This window comes from Mandrillus leucophaeus, unplaced genomic scaffold (assembly GCF_000951045.1).
Source record: "Mandrillus leucophaeus isolate KB7577 unplaced genomic scaffold, Mleu.le_1.0 Scaffold582, whole genome shotgun sequence".
NCBI classification, from domain to species: Eukaryota; Metazoa; Chordata; class Mammalia; order Primates; family Cercopithecidae; genus Mandrillus; species Mandrillus leucophaeus.
The window spans coordinates 1,043,597-1,056,831 of NW_012106275.1; the positions used below are offsets into that span (position 1 = coordinate 1,043,597).

General features: G+C 47.2%; 1 protein-coding gene across 2 annotated transcripts in view; it reads left to right on the top strand.

Annotated features, from left to right (window-relative positions):
- Positions 1-13,235, top strand: part of SMIM11 (small integral membrane protein 11) — a 28,455-nt gene that overhangs the window by 3,196 nt on the left and 12,024 nt on the right. The window contains exons 2-3 of one of the 2 annotated variants that reach the window (XM_011999133.1): positions 3,088-3,254; positions 6,419-6,950. In XM_011999133.1, the coding sequence (XP_011854523.1) occupies positions 3,088-3,252 (165 nt within the window). In that variant the 3' untranslated portion in view covers positions 3,253-3,254; positions 6,419-6,950. Of the gene's footprint in view, positions 1-3,087; positions 3,255-6,418; positions 6,951-13,235 lie in introns of those variants that run through there. The other variant, XR_001008110.1, reaches the window with a different exon arrangement.

Consider the following 13,235-nt stretch of genomic DNA (forward strand, 5'->3'; position numbering starts at 1 on the left):
CCCATCTACTTGGGATGATAAGGTGGGAGGATGGCTTGAACCTGGGAGATCAAGGCTGTGAGAAGCCGTGATCATGCCACAGTACTCCAGCCTGGTTGGAGTCTCAAAAAAAAAAATTCATGTAGATCCAGTCTACCCTGGCAGCATTCATTTTCCTCCCCGAAGGTCTGTATGTTTCAAGAGATGTAAGGGATTTGTTCAAAGGAAATTGGAGGAAGGGGTTTCGCACCACTGAAGGTTAGTGCCTAAGAGGGGGCAGGAAGGGGCTCTGGAGCCTTTCGCTTTACCCTATGAATGTTCTTGACCCCTGCTGCCCTTGTGCTGCATCCTTCTCAGTCCACACTTCTGCCTCTTGCCGTGCCTCTCCACTGCCTGTAAAACAAAGTGAACACTGAAACCTCCCACCAGCGTCCATTGGCTGATATGTTTCCATTTCCACGCATTTTCTAACCTCTGGATGAGAGAGTACATTCCTGCAATTGCTAAAGCTAAGTTTCCTATTTGGATTGTAGATAGCTATAGGCAGTAATGTGGTCTTCATTATATTAATAATAGGGCCCTGGCCAGGCGCCGTGGCTCACACTTGTAATCCCAGCACTTTGGGAGGCCGAGGCGGGCGGATCATGAGGTCGGGAGTTGGAAAGCAGCCTGGCCAACATAGTGAAACCCTGCCTCTACTAAATATACAAAAAATTAGCTGGGCGTGGTGGCACATGCCTGTAATCCCAGCTACTTGGGAGGCTGAGGCAGGAGAATTGCTTGAACCCAGGAGGTTGCAGTGAGCCGAGATGGTGCCATTGTACTCCAGCCTGGGTGACAGAGCAAGACTCCGTCTTGAGAAAAATAATAATAATAATAGGGCCCCATTGGTTTATTCAGAGAGACTGAGAAAGCTGGAAGAGAGTAGCTTTTCCCAGTGTGAGTCAGTGCGTCAGGTAGCCTGGAAAATCCTAGTAAACAAAAAGAAGTTTATACAATCACATTCTTTTCATAGCTGGTTTGTAGGCATGGCACCAAACCTTCACCTCTAAAATGCAAACCTTCAAGGAAACAGGATTTCAAGGTTTACTGGAGGGATGGGATTAGCCTAGGTCTGAGGGAAGAAGAGCCTGGAAACGAAGTCAATGTTTAAAGCTACTTATATTTACCAGAGTAAAAAGTTGAAAAGTTTCACTTTCGGAACTTTTTCAGTCTTTTATACTGATGCCAGAGTGATCTTTCTGAAGTACATGTGTCGTGCTTATTCTTTACTGTTAAAACAATTTCATGGTTGAAAACTATTAGCTAATTACTGAGTGTTCTTGTGTTCTTACTGTTTTAGTAGAATTGCAACGATTTAAGTATTTGCATCCCTGCCTCTTCCCATGATTTTCATTGTATTTCTATCATATCATGCTATATCCCTTCCGCAAATATCCATACATAACCAGTTAAATGATTTCAGAGGTAGCGAGTCCAGTTGCCTCTGGAAAATTCAGTAGCCGAGCCATAGTGTATTTGCATATTGTAAATGTGAAGTGGATGGGTGTGAGGAATGAATCATATACAGTACAGGACAGTGTGATGCTACAGAGTTGGGCTTTGGAGCATTTGGAGCTGGGTCGGGCCCTGCCTCGCTGACTGCTGGCCTCCCTGCCTCTGCATTTTCTCAGCTCCCCCACAGTCAGGACGAGCCATCTGCTTCTGGAGGTGGCTAAGGGCAGAAGGGAAAGAGCCGCGTAAGGCAGTTTGCACGCTGTGAGTTCCCAGTCTACAGCAGCTGATGCTACAGCTTCTAAGTGTGAAATCCACATCTAGTTCTGAGTCATAAAGAGTTTCGATACAATCATAGGAACATTTATCTACATACATTGTGATTTCATGAATTGCAGTTTATTGAAAATCAGGCTTCAGTGGAAGGGAGACTGGCCCCGGGGTTAGAATGTCCTTCCAACTGGCTCCTCACGAGGGAGCTGTGGGACGCCTCAACCGCTCAACCTCCAGGAGCTCTACTTTCCTTGCTCATATAAACAGCGGGTCGATTAGGTCCCCTTGAAAGTTCTTTCCACCCCCTGGTCCTATGAACATGTTGCACACACTAACTAGGTTCAGATCAACTTCGGTTAGACTATAAGAGGGAGGTGCACATGTATCCCCCGTAGTGGAATCTCATTCGTATTTCATATAATAAGTGATTGGCAGAAATAAGGATTTCATTGGGATAAAATCCTACCTGGTCCTCTAAAATAATGATTGCTCAACCAAAGCATACCTTTTCACTATTTGGGAGGGAATTTTTAATCACACAAAAAGTACATGATTATCATTCAGGTCATACTAACCATATGTATGGAACTAATATTTGCTTTGAGGTACTATTGCAATATATAGAATTTCACACACACAAAAAAACCTACTAGTGCAAAGAGTGAGTAATTCAAATCCATAGTTTTTCCCTAGACTTTATTTTAGTGAATGGAGTTGCAAGAGCAGTTAGGAAGTAGCTATGTTTTAATGTTTTGACTTCTGTTGTGTTTTATTTTACCGTCAATTGCCATTGCTAATGAGTCTCTAGAAGCAAAAGAAAATCCCAGAATACTAAAGCTGCAGTTTCCAGAAGCAAGGTCTGATTCACTCTTACTTTGCAGATGAAGGGGCGGGAGCTCAGAAAGCAAGAAAGAAAGGAGCTCATTGCCTGACCCAGGTCACACAGTCAGTCGGTGGCAAAGTAGAGCTGTGACCCAGGCCTCCGGGCTCCAGCTCCTTTCACTGGATCTGGCTGCTGCCTCAGAAGCAAGGGCCTGGGTGATCAGCAGGTTGCACGGTTGAGCTGTGAGAGACCAGAGTTATCACGCCTGTAGATGACTGGTGATCCCCTCCATGAAGCCAGTCGCAAGCAAGCAGCAAAGAGCAGAGCTGTAACTTGACTGTTGGTCCTATGTGGATAGAGACCTTTTCTGCCTGGTCTCCCATGTAGCCCCAGCCCCCATCCTCGTGCCTGTTGCAGAATAGGTGCTAAGTAAATATTTGTTGACTGAAGGAACATAAGAGAAACCTCCCATGTCAGTGATGGAACATTTAGTAAACATGGCTTCCTTCTTCTTGAAGGTTCTTGAGCACGTGCCCCTGCTGCTGTATATCTTGGCAGCAAAAACATTAATTCTCTGCCTGGCATTTGCTGGAGTGAAAATATACCAAAGAAAAAGATTGGAAGCAAAACAACAAAAACTGGAGGCTGAAAGGAAGAAGCAATCAGAGAAAAAAGATAACTGAAGGTGAGTCCACAGTACCCGGCCTTGCGAGTGGGAGCTGGCCAGTGGGTTGGGGTGACCGACCAGTGAACGAGAGAGGTCTGAGACTTCCCTGTCCTTCGGGTCTGAAGGGCTGAGTGGGGGCATGTGGCCTCTCACCTGTTCTAAGGTAGAACCGCTCCATAAAGGGCCAGGTGTGCAGATCCTGGTCCTGGGATCTGAGTGCTGCTGAGCCAAGGCGCACGGAGGATGAGTTCATCCTTCTCGAAACCTGCAGTGGCAGTGGTTCTTGACAGGTATTGGGTTAAAAATTGAGGACTTAATGACAGCTGTGGACCTTCTTCCCAGAGAAGCACACATGCTAAAACCATCTGCGTTTGTGTGTGGGGAGAAGTTTGCAGAAGTGAGGCGTCCAGGAGCACAAGACCAGCCTGGGCAACACAGCAAGACCCCTTCTCTACTAAACATTGTTTTACAAATCTAGCCAATGTGGTGGCATGCTTTTGTAGTCCTGGCTACTCGGGAGGCTGGGGTGGGAGGATTTATGGAGCCCAGGAGGCTGAGGCTGCAGTGAGCCAAGATTGTGCCACTGCCCCACTCTAGCCTAGGTGACAGAGTAGGATCCCATATCTTAAAGGTCATTTGAAATTCTAAGATTAAGAAACCCTGTTATCTTTAAGATAAAGTCTGACTCCATGGTATGACAAATAAATCCCTTCCCAGTCTGGTCTTAACCCAGACCTCATTTGCCACTTCTCTCCACTCCCCATCCCCCTACAGGCCATTCCTCTGCCACCATGGCCTTTGGCCTTGCTTATTAGGTTCTTCCCAAGGACCTCCTCACTAGGCTTGAGGGTGCAGTCATCCTTGTCACCCAGTGCCTATCACAGTACACACTGGCGGGCTTAGAACATACTTGGGGAGTTACAGTACATCAAAGCACCAGAAAGTTACTGGTAAGCCCCTGTTACAGATTTAACACATGACAATTCACAATTACCTTGATTCCAGTGTGTTGATGCCGTTTCTTCACTTTGCAGGTTGAGTGCTGTACTTTAAAAATCAGAGGATTCAGCAAGGTGTGGTGACTCATGCCTGTAATCCCAGTGCTTTGGGAGGCAGAGGTGGGAGGATCATTTGAGCTGATGAGTTCAAGACCAGCCTGGGCAACATAGTGAGACCCCATCTCTACAAAAACTTAAAAAAAAAAAAAAGCTTAGCCTCACGCTTATTGGGTGTGGTGGCACATGCCTGTAGTCTCAGCTACTCGGGAGACTGAGGTGGAGGATGGCTTGAGCCCAGGAGTTCAAGGCTGCAGTGAGCCATGATCACACCACTGCACTCCAGCCTGAGTGACAGAGCGAGACCCTGTCTAAAAAAAAAAGGATTCAAATGTGGTGATGGTGGGGTTCTAGGTCAGTGGTTCCCAAACCTGGCTAATGATCAGAATTGCCCAGGTGTTTGTTTAAATGAAGATTCCCAGGCTTCAGCCCAGAGAGATTCCATAATGGCTCTGGTTAGGTTTGGGTGTCTGGGTTTTTTGTTGTTGTTTTTAGGATATGGGATCCTACTCTGTCAGCTAGGCTAGAGAGGTGCAGTGGCACAATCTCGGCTCACTGCAGCCTCGTCCTCCTGGGCTCAGGCAGTCCTCCCACCTCAGCCTCCCGAGTAGCCAGGACTACAAGAGCATGCCACCATGCCGGCGAGGTTTTTAAAACAATTTTTAGTAGAGAAGGGGTCTTGCTGTGTTGCCCAGGCTGGTCTTGTGCTCCTGGGCTCAAGCAATACTTTCACCGCAGCCTCCTGAAGTGCTGAGGTTACAGGCGTGAGCCACTGTGCCCAGCCTCTGCTCTTTTGAAAACCCATTAGATAATCCTTAGGTTGTCTTCTCAGCAACAGGTAGGAACCACTGGGCTAAGTGGCCTCCCAAACCCAGCCCACTCTGAGATTCCACGCTTCTGTCAGTAGGAATACCTTTGCAGTGCCGTCAGGCTTATTGAGGCTAAAGGCCTACTGATGAGGAATAGTAGCAACACCTACTGAGTGATTATTCTGTGCTGGGGACTTTGCTAAGCATTTCATGCACAACCGTGTTATTCAGCCCTGATGACTCTGTGAGGCATGTTCAGATTGAAAGAATGGCTCACTCTACATGGTGAAGAACAGAACCAGAAATCGATCCCAGGTCAAATGCATTCAATCAGCACGGCCAAGCCCAAGCTGCACTACCTTCCCGAATACAGGCAAGTGAGCTCGCAGGGACGCTTCGCTCTCTGTTACTCACCCCTTCTGGCATCTGCTCACTTGCTGGTCCTCAGTGAACTGTAGGCTTTTGCTAGATAGAAGAAGTTACTTACTTTCTTTTTTTTTTTTTAAGGTGTTTTATTGACTGAAATTTAGGAGTAGGCATTACGATGGGGAGGAGAGAAATTAAAAAGGGTGAGGGAAGGCAGTTTAGATTAAAATGTTGCTGATTGAATTTATATTCCTGACAATCCCCATTTTGTGTGCTAAACTGATCAAAGGAAGAAAAGATGAGATGGAAGATCATAAAGGCGTCGTCCCTCCCACAAGCATCACCAGAGACCTGCAGTTAAGTCAGGGCTGGATGGCTTAGAAGCAGCTCAGGGAGCTGGGCTTCCTCTGTAGGCTGGCAGCTTTTTAAAGACTAGAGACTTCCTTCAAACTAAAAGGGTTTTCAGGCTGGGTGCGGTGGCTCATGCCTGTAATCCCAGCACTTTGGGAGGCCGAGGCGGGTGGATCACTTGAGGTCAGGAGTTCGAGACCAGTCTGGCCAACATGGTGAAACCCTGTCTGTACTAAAAATATAAAAATTAGCTGGGCGTGCTGGCACGCACCGGTAATCCCAGTTACTCGGGAGGCCGAGGCGTGAGAATCACTTGAACCTGGGAAGCAGAAGCTGCAGTGAGCCAAGATTGTGCCACTGCACTCCAGCCTGGAGTGCAGACTCTGTTTCAAAAAAAGTAAAAAATAAAAGGGGGGTGGGGTGTTTCAGATGGAAGGGAAACTGTGATACATTTGTTAATAAATAGACTTGAGCAATCAACTTGAGTGGTGTCCACTTGTTAAGTTTAAATGGCTGAGCAGAGGTCTTTATGCTGAGCAGTAAACCTCAGGTATACTCTTATCAAACATTTCCTACTCATCCCTTTGGTTTTCCCTTCTAGATTCTGCCATGTAAATGTCAGCTTGAGTGGACTCCAGCTGAGAAGAAAGAGAAGAAATACTTAATTATTGAATACATTGTCAGAGGATAAACTCCCAACCTAGACCTTGCACTTACAATAGTGTGAATTTGTCCATGTTTTTAAAAGAACCAGTCCTGGCCGGGTATGCTGGCTCTTACCTGAAACCCCAGCACTTAGGGAGGCCAAGGCAAGTGGATCGCCTGAGGTCGGGAGTCTGAGACCAGCCTGGCCAACATGGTAAAACCCCATCTCTACTACAAATACAAAAATTAGCCAGGTGTAGTGGTGCACGTCTGTAATCCCAGCTACTCAGGAGGCTGAGGCAGGAATTCTCTGCTTGAACCCGGGAGGTAGAGGTTGCTGTGAGCCTAGATTGCACCACTGCACTCCAGTCTGGGCAACAGAGCAAGACTCTGTCTCAAAAAAAAAAAAAATTAAAATTGAAATTAGAAAAATAAATAAAAGAACCAGTATTTTGTTTACTAAAATAAAATGCCTTTGTAAAAAAAGGTGTCGTGGCCTTTGGAATAAATCAAATTGTATGTCTCTTTCTCTTACACAGCACCCTCCACCGCATGTTGTAAAGTGGGGTGGTTTGTAAACCCACAGCTCCCCCACCATCTCAAGCTGGGGGTTCCCAGGTGAGAGGCTTCCATAGAGGACTGCTGTGGAGGTGGGGTCCCCAGCACTGGGTGCCTCGGCTAGCTACCCCCGACCCCGGGTCCCCTCATAGGCTGCCCTCTGTACCCTCCTTTCTCCTCTTTTCCTCCTACAGGTGCCAGACCCCTGTGAGAGTGTTTCAGAGTGTTCTCATTGTTAGGGTGGAGGGAGGCTGTGTGCGTCCAGGTGAGCTGGCCCCGGGGGCAGTCGTGGGAGCCCACCTGTGTGCCTCAGAAGTCCAAGGCGGGGGATCTGCTGACCAGTAGACACTCATGTGCTAAACACAAGTGCTCTTCTAGGCTTTGGGATTTAAAGCTACACTTTGGAATTTGTGGAAGATCTGGCCATCTTGGAAAATTAGGTAGAAGATGACATAAGGGCTGGACTAAACCACTGATCATGCCAGCGGTGCCCACGGCTTTTCTGTTGTTTGTTTTTGTTTTTTTGGAGATGAGGTCTTGCTGTGTCCCCCAGGTTGGAGTGCAACAGTACAATCATGGCTCACTGCAGCCTCGAACTCCTGAGCTCAAGCTGTCTTCCCACCTCAGCCTCCCGAGGAGCTGGGACTAGGCCCTGCTAATTTTTTTATTTTTAGTTGAGACAAGGGTCACGCTGCATTGCCCAGGCTGGGTGTAGGTTTTTTGTGAAGAGCATTTGGGAGTTTTGTTTTTGCTTTGATACTTTTCCTATACACTCTTTGACCACTAGGGGGAGATGATTAATCACTAATCGAAGGGATTTTGTTCGTTTTTTCTGTTCTGAGTTTTTTTGTTTGTTTTTTTTCAATAAAGAAGGAGTTTAACTGAAGTAAGGCAGGCCACGCAGGAGATGGACTTATTATTCAAATCGGTCTCTGAAGGCTCAGAGGTTAGGGGTTTTCACGGTGGAGTTCTTGCTATCATTCCACCTCTTAGGTACATGAAGTCGGTAGATGTGTAGTTTGATGTTAAATTATTGGCCAGATGCATGCACCGCTGGTTGTAGAGATGGTAAAGCCCACTAGCAGGACCCCACCTGGACCACAGCGATCCCGCAACCCTCTGGACCATGACTGAGAACAAACACAAAGGACCTGAGATGTGTTGCAAGGCCAGAAGCCGACATCCGCATTCTCCACCCACGGAGAGCCCCAGAGTCCCTCATGCACATCCTGCTTGATCATATCACACACATTCACACATTCCAAACACATTTGTTTGGTTTTCATGCTTACAACATACTAGAAACAGGAAGGAAGAAAGACTGTCAGCAGCAGAAATACCTTTGAGCAAGAGGGACGGTCTTTGAGAAGCAGACTTGAGAACTCACCGTGTGCTCTTCATGTGCCAGACACTGCAGCAGCCACAGCGTCCCACATGGGATGCCGCATGTGATGATGTTATGCTCCTCCTGATGACCTCAGGCATGAGGAAGAGGTTCAGCCGTTTCATAGTCTGTTTAACAAGTACATACATAACCCAGACGTACATGAGGAATCTCAGAAACCAAGTAATTCAAAGAGTCTGGGATTCTTTCAAAAGGGTTGCCTCTGCCCAAGCTTTCTTCAAATTCTGTCTATAGGGAAACATAGCTGTCAATGTCTCATTCCCGAAGCCTTCCAGATGCCTGGATCTTTAGAGTTCTCTCCCTCACCCTGAGCTGAGTACACAAATGTTCTGGAGGTTTGCTTAGTGCCCTGCTCTGTGCCGGGCCCCACAGGCAGAGGTGGCAGGTACCCAGGCCTGACATTGGAGAGCTCCTGCGCCACTGCCGGAAACACACACACCGTCACACCGTGAGGGAGCTCCCCCGTGCAGGTCTCATCTGTGTCACAGTGAAGCCAGAGGATGGACGGGGGAGTCCAGGAGAAGAGAAAGGATGGATTCTCAAACATGAGCAAGCAGGAGAGGCCGTTTAAAATGCAGACCCTGGCCTGGTGCAGTGGCTCATGCCTGTAATCCCAGCACTTTGGGAGGCCGAGGCAGGAGGATCACCTGAGGTCAGGAGTTTGAGACCAGCCTGGCCAACATGGTGAAACCTTGCCTCTACTAAAAAAAAAAAAAAAAAAAAATTAGCTGGGCATGGTAGGGCATGCCTGTAATCCCAGCTACTCGGGAGGCTGAGGCAGGAGAATTGCTTGAACCCAGGAGGTGAAGGTTGCAGTGAGCCGAGATCACATCACTGCACCCCAGCCTGGGTAAAAGAGTGAGACTCTGTGTCAAAACAAAAAAAACTAAAAACTAAAAATAAAATGCAGACTCCTGGGCTGGATTCCAGGTCCAGTGCATCAGAACCTACGGGAGAAGGACCAGGAATCTGTGATACGAACATCCCCAGGCAATTCTTGACCCTCCTTTTGAGACCTACGCTGTAAAGGATGGGTAGAGGGAGAGGCAGCAGGAGCCCAGCCTGGGAAGGAGCCATGGGGGTAGGTGGGAGGAGGGGCAAGAGAGAGCGTGTGCAGCGGCAAATCCTTCAGCCCTTACTCCCCAAGAACTCACAGCAGCCTCCACGGAGGGTAATGGTATCATTATCCCCTTTTCGCAGATAAGGAAACTGAGGCAGGGAGGCCCTGCCTAAGGTCACCCAGCTGGTGGGAGGCAGAGACAGGCACCAGCCCTCATGGTCTCACTGAGACTGGACTCTTCACAGCTGTGCTTTCGAGTCTGAGCCAAGTAAAGAGAGGACTAGCAATAATTTTTGTACTTTGAAGTCTGGGACATAAAATCTTCAAGACGTCAGCGTCAGTGACACGATGGTGACAGAGGCCAGCATTGCTGGAAGGATCCTTAAAAGGGACAGGATGGGCCCTTCTTCCTCCCTTTCTCCTTTTTGGCTGCTGGAATACTAATGCAATGGCTTGTTCCACAGCCACTTTGGACTCAGAGCTGTCTTTGAGACCTGAACCAAGTCTAGGACAATGGAGTAAAAAGATAGGATCCTGGGCTCTCAATGACTATGGATCCATTATTTCACCCCTGAACTGATACCTTGATACTTCTTATTTTTGGTGGTGGTGGTGGTGGTGTAGCTTCTATTTCGTTGGCATCTCTGTGATCTATTCATAATTCACCAGTTTTAGCTGAAACATGGAGCCAGATAGAGATGGGCTCAAGGGCTTCCTGGTAGGAAGACTTGGATTCTGGTCCTGACCCTCCTGTTACTACTGTTATGTACGTGGTTAGGTACAGGTTAGACCCCAGCCTGGCCTTTGTAAAATGAGCTCAATGATCACTGCCCTCCCTACTGTACAGTGTTCATCTGAACTGAATGAGGTCAAGCATGTAAAGATGGTTTGCACGTGGCAGCACAATCACAAATGGAAGGGTGTATACTGCCTGGGTGGGCAACTCAGCCACCAGTTGGCCAGGCAGGGGCTCCATCCAGCCCAATTGGATTGAGCCAATGGCCAATGAATCCCATTTGCTAATTTACCTCTTGGCTCCTTCTAGGGACAGCAGTTTCCTAATGTACCTCCACCTTGGAAGCCTCCTTGGTCCGTGGGAGGGAGAGGGGCTGTGGGTGTTAGTGATGGGAAAGGTCAGAGAGGATGGGATGTTCCATCAGCCAACCGCTCAGAAGGAGAATAGCGCCACCAACATCAGGAGCTCTCTTCTAGTGGACATGTCTAGAGATACGTGGCTCAGCCCGGCGTTGCTGTGTGTGGTCACCCGTTCTTGACTAAATACAGTGCTCTAAATACGGTTGCTCCCAAAGAGACTGTGGACTGTCCTCACCAGCCGTCCTGTCCCACCCTCACCAGAAGAAACCTCTTCTTATTATTAATTCCTTAACCCATTGCAGATATTGCAGATGGTCTTAAAGGAAATGCCAGAGAACAAAGTTTCCTCTGATCAAAGTATCTTAAGATGTGTCTACTCTCATTAGATGCCAGTGATAAAAAGGAACAAAAGTTTTTCTCAAAGAATGTAAAGGAAATGAGATCAGTGATGATAGGTCTAATTGTGGACATGTTTGCTTCGACCTTAGCATGGACACTCACTCAGTGGGTGCCAGACATGATGCAGTGGCTTGGCGCAGGTTATGTGATGTTTTGTTTTGTTTGTTTGTTTGTTTGTTTGTTTGAGACAGAGTCTTGCTCTGTCATCCAGGCTGGAGTGCAGTGGCACGATCTCGGCTCACTGCAACCTCTGCCTCCCGGGTTCAAGCAATTCTTCTGCCTCAGCCTCCTGAGTAGCTGGGATTACAGGCATGTGCCACCATGCCAGGCTAATTTTTGTATTTTTAGTAGAGATGGGTTTTTGCCATGTTGTCCAGGCTGGTCTCGCACTCCCAACCTCAAGTGATCTGCCCACCTTGGCCTCCTAAAGTGTTGGGATTACAGGTGTGAGCCACTGCACCCGGCCAGGTTATGTGGTTTTTAAAGTCCCACTGTATTTTATTAAGGAGTTGATTGAGCCTCAAGGAAGTAAAGCAACTTATCCAGAACATATAGCTACGAAGCTAGAAACTCAAGATTCCAACTAGGTCCATCCAATTCCAAAAGCCCGGTGAATTTTCTATTACTTTCTATGGGAAGTTTTCAGGTTTAGTATAAAGCAACATTTCTTAATTATGAATACAATCTTATGTAACAAAATTGCACATTAAAGCGTAGTCCTTTTGATCCTTCTTTCTTCTTTTCTAATAGTTTTACAAGGCCTCAAAGGAATAGAACTCTAAATCTGTTTTATTAAATTGCTTTAGTTTTCAAACAAAAATAGCTCCTGTTGGTTTATCTTTAGCTGTTAACCTAAACACATTCCTTTTTTTTATCGCTGCAAAATAATGTGTATTTAAAAGATATTCTGTCTCCTCTTTAATATTATGTGGAAATAAAATTTTCTGGTGTCCAGGGGGAGTTGGCCATTTTGACGACTGGTGTCTCATCTGAGGTCAGAGGTGAGCCTTGCAACGTAGAAATGATGGGGGTGAAAAAGGAAAAGCTCAGCTTCAATAACTGAGCTAAGCACGGCGGTGAGGAGCACAGGCTTCAGAATCTCACAGCCCTGGTGCCTTGCCAGCGCCTAGTTTCCTTACCTGTGAAACAACTGACAGGATTAAGAGAATTAAATTATAATAGTTGTGTGTTAGTGGCGAGGCAGCATGAATAATGGCTCCAAGTGTGAATTCTGGGTTGATTCTCTCTGTGCCTCAGTTTTCCACATCTTTTTTTTTTTTTTTTTTTGAGAGGGAGTCTCGCTCTGTCGCCCAGGCTGGAGAGCAGTGGCACGATCTTGGCTCACTGCAACATCCACCTCCAGGGTTCAAGTGATTCTCCTGCCTCAGCCCCCTGAGTAGCTGAGATTACAGGTGCTCGCCATCACACTTGGCTAATTTTTGTATTTTAGTAGAGATGGGGTTTCACCATGTTGGTCAGGCTGGTCTCAAACCCCTTACCTCAAATGATCCGCCCACCTCGGCCTCCCAAAGTGCTGGGATTACAGGAGTGAGCCACTGCGCCCAGCACTGTTGGTGCTACACACCGAGTGTAGCTGTTGGTGCCTATTATTCCAGAACCCCGGGAAGCGTGGCATAAAACGGGATGTAGGGCAAAACCCACTCATCTCCCAAAACTCAGGCCACCCACACATGGGCCGGCATAATGAGAGCACATTGAAGTGACCAGGGAAGTTTGAGTACCATGGTTTGCTCTCAAGGAACTTAAATCCTAAAATGTACATGAAATCCTGAGGGAAAAAGACCTCACAAATATACTACACAATAGAAGCTGTTTCACCAGGTTAATTGCCAATGAGAAATGCAATATTTCTATTGACAGAGCAAGACTTCCTTTAGCACCTGTGGCTTGCTGAATAGTGGCCACCAAAGATTTCAAGGTTCTGTTCCCTGGAACCTATGAATGTTGCTCTTTATATGGAAAAAGGTCTGCATATGTAACCAAGTCAAGGATTTTGAGATGTGGAGATGGTTTTAGATTACTCAGGTGGGCCCTAAATGCAATCTCAGGTGTCCTTGTAAGAGGGAGGCAGAGGGGGATTTGACACAGGATGAGAAAGTGGTGTGGCCACAAGCCCAGGAATGCCAGTGGCCACCAAAAGCTGGAAGAGGCAAGAAACAGGTCCTCCCTGGGGCCTCTGGAGCGAGTGCTGCCCTGCCAACAGCTTGCCTTTGGCTGTCTTGTCTGTCCTGTCCT